The sequence below is a fragment of the Octopus bimaculoides genome, chromosome 2 (genome assembly GCF_001194135.2).
Source record: "Octopus bimaculoides isolate UCB-OBI-ISO-001 chromosome 2, ASM119413v2, whole genome shotgun sequence".
In the NCBI taxonomy this organism is placed as follows: domain Eukaryota; kingdom Metazoa; phylum Mollusca; class Cephalopoda; order Octopoda; family Octopodidae; genus Octopus; species Octopus bimaculoides.
In genome coordinates, this window is record NC_068982.1 from 15,851,159 (window position 1) to 15,853,973 (window position 2,815).

Consider the following 2,815-nt stretch of genomic DNA (forward strand, 5'->3'; position numbering starts at 1 on the left):
ATATATTATGAAATAAGCTAGATAGATACATAAGTATTATATTGCCCGATGTATCTTTTCTTAAATGTTGAAGAAAACATTGAAACTTATAAAATAGTGAAATATGACCGACAAAAAAAGAAAATTAAATAACTTCTAGAATATATGAAAGACCAAAATAAATAATGAAATAACATTAAAATGTTCAATAACTTTTAAACATTTTATAATAAAAAAAATAATCAAAAGTTGTGAAATGTGAAAACAATTTGTTGTTTTTGTTTCATATTTCTGAACATTTGTATAATTTCTATAAAATGATAATTACTATACCAATATCGTCATGACAACGAAAGTGATTGTAAGTTAAGATTGGTTGGTAACAGAAGTGACAATGAAATGAATATGTTTAATGATGGAGACAAGGAAAAAGAGAGAAGGTGATTGTTGCAGAGAGAGAGAGAGGGTGGGGGTGGGGGGTAGAGCTGTGGTATTCAAAACAGACAATAAAAGCGACAGTTTTATTCAAATATATTGAAATCAGAAATTTTAAGATTTTGTCATCGTTTCAGTTTGATCCAAAAGTTATTTAGAGTTTTTGATTTCATATATAAATAAATGCGATTTGTGTGACAATCATTCTAATATCTAATATGGAAGATGAAAATAGTAATATCACCTACAGGATACAAATGCTGTGCCTATTGTTAACCGTATAATCAACACTAGATTAACATTAAGCAAAATAAGCATGTACTGAGGGAGACAACATAGATATGGTAAATGGTTTACGGCACAAAAGAAATTACTTTAATCCTTTAACCCTTCATTTTTGAACTGGCTATATCTGGCCAAAATATTCTACCTGTTTCATGTTCAAACCAGCCAGATCTGGTCTCTTATTCTACAGGGTGTCCACAAAGTCTGGGTACATGGAGTAAATAAAATCATAACATAAGCAATTAGGCGTAGGAGTGGCTGTGTGGTAAGTAGCTTGCTTACCAACCACATGGTTCCGGGTTCAGTCCCACTGCATGGCACCTTGGGCAAGTGTCTTCTACTATAGCCTCGGGCCAACCAAAGCCTTGTGAGTGGATTTGGTAGACGGAAACTGAAAGAAGCCCATCGTATATATGTATATATGTGTGTGTGTGTGTATATGTTTATGTTTGTCCCCCCCAACATCGCTTGACAACCGATGCTGGTGTGTTTACATCCCCCGTCACTTAGCGGTTCGGCAAAAGAGACCGATAGAATAAGTACTAGGCTTACAAAGAATAAGTCCTGGGGTCGACTTGCTTGACTAAAGGCGGTGCTCCAGCATCGCCGCAGTCAAATGACTGAAACAAGTAAAAGAGTAATTAAATATAAGAAATAATAATTTCTTAAAGTATGTGTTAATCTCCATGTACCCAGACTTTATGGACACCCTGTAGAATTAAACATTGGCCTCTAATTCTAGAAGTACACAATCATATCATATCATCAAAATCTTAAAGCTACAAAATAATACATGAACAATTTTTAGAAAATGTGAATAGATAAGGATTATGGTTGACAGAGTAATCTGAATACTAAAGGGTTAAACGTGCTAAAATAATATTCAAAGTGGTTTATATGATCAGAAATATAATTTCAGTGTTCATGGCGTCAAAATGAAGATCTGATGAAAGACTTTGAAATCCAAAAAGTAGGAGAAAAATTTTCAAATATAAATTAAGTGGAAGCATATGAAAAAAAGAAACATTATTTTCCATTTTACTGATAGTTTTTGTTTCATTTTGAAAAATAGAAATTTATTTTATGGTTTATTATTGTTTATTTTTTGAATTAGATATATATGGGCATAAGCAGCCCTCTCAAAAGTACTTTGGGTCGTAGGGTGACATGCTGTGCTTGAGGAGACCTATTGAGTCAAGTACATCAACATCAGCAATATCAAAATCAAATCAAATGGAATTTGTAGTTGTGAGCCCCATACCGGTAGCACGTAAAAAGCACCATCCGAATGTGGCCAATGCCAGTTTCGCTTTGACTGGCTTCCATGCCGGTAGCATGTAAAAAATACCATCCGATTGTGGTCGATGCCAGCTCCTCTGGCCTCTGTGCCAGTGGCACATAAAAAGAACCCACTACACTCTCGGCGTGGTTGGCATTAGGAAGGGCATCCAGCTGTAGAAACACTGCCAGATCAGATTGTAGCCTGGTGCAGCCTCCTGGCTTCCCAGACCCCAGTCGAACTGTCCAACCCACGCCAGCATGGAAAACGGACTTTAAATGATTATGATGAGGGCACCAAAATCTTTTCAGTGCTAAGGGTTTCTATGGATCTTGATCCCTGCAGCATTGCCCTAATATCTAACTGATCTTATTGCTGTTATCTTTTTTGCTTGGTATCATATATTTTTTTAGAATTTAAACACTCTTTGAGGGAGCTTTTGTTGTCTAATTGTGTATGGATAATTTCAGTTGAAATTATTCATGCAATTAGAGGCTATACGCAGAAGATGACACATGCTTAACATGTCATGCAATGGAAGTGAACTGGAGACCATGTGGCTTCGAGGAAACAAACTTCATAACCACACTGCTAGATGGAAATTTTTAGGCGGAGGAGTGGCTGTGTGGTAAGTAGCTTGCTCACCTACCACATGGTTCCGGTTTCAGTCCCACTGAGTAGCACCTTGGGCAAGTGTCTTCTACTATAGCCTCGGGCTGACCAAAGCCTTGTGAGTGGATTTGGCAGACGGAAACTGAAAGAAGCCCGTCGCATATATGTATGTGTGTGTATATATATATGTATATATATATATATATATATGTTTATGCATATATA

At 36.1% G+C, this 2,815-nt stretch overlaps 1 protein-coding gene across 4 annotated transcripts in view; it reads left to right on the forward strand.

Moving 5' to 3' along the window:
• The window catches only part of LOC106881988 (uncharacterized), a 450,650-nt gene extending 448,936 nt beyond the window's left edge, over window positions 1-1,714 (forward strand). For all 4 annotated transcript variants that reach the window (XM_052975660.1, XM_052975672.1, XM_052975679.1 and 1 more), the window contains one exon: window positions 1,619-1,714. In XM_052975660.1, the coding sequence (XP_052831620.1) occupies window positions 1,619-1,699 (81 nt within the window). In that variant the 3' untranslated portion in view covers window positions 1,700-1,714. The remainder of the gene's footprint in view (window positions 1-1,618) is intronic.
• Window positions 1,715-2,815: the final 1,101 nt, after the last annotated feature.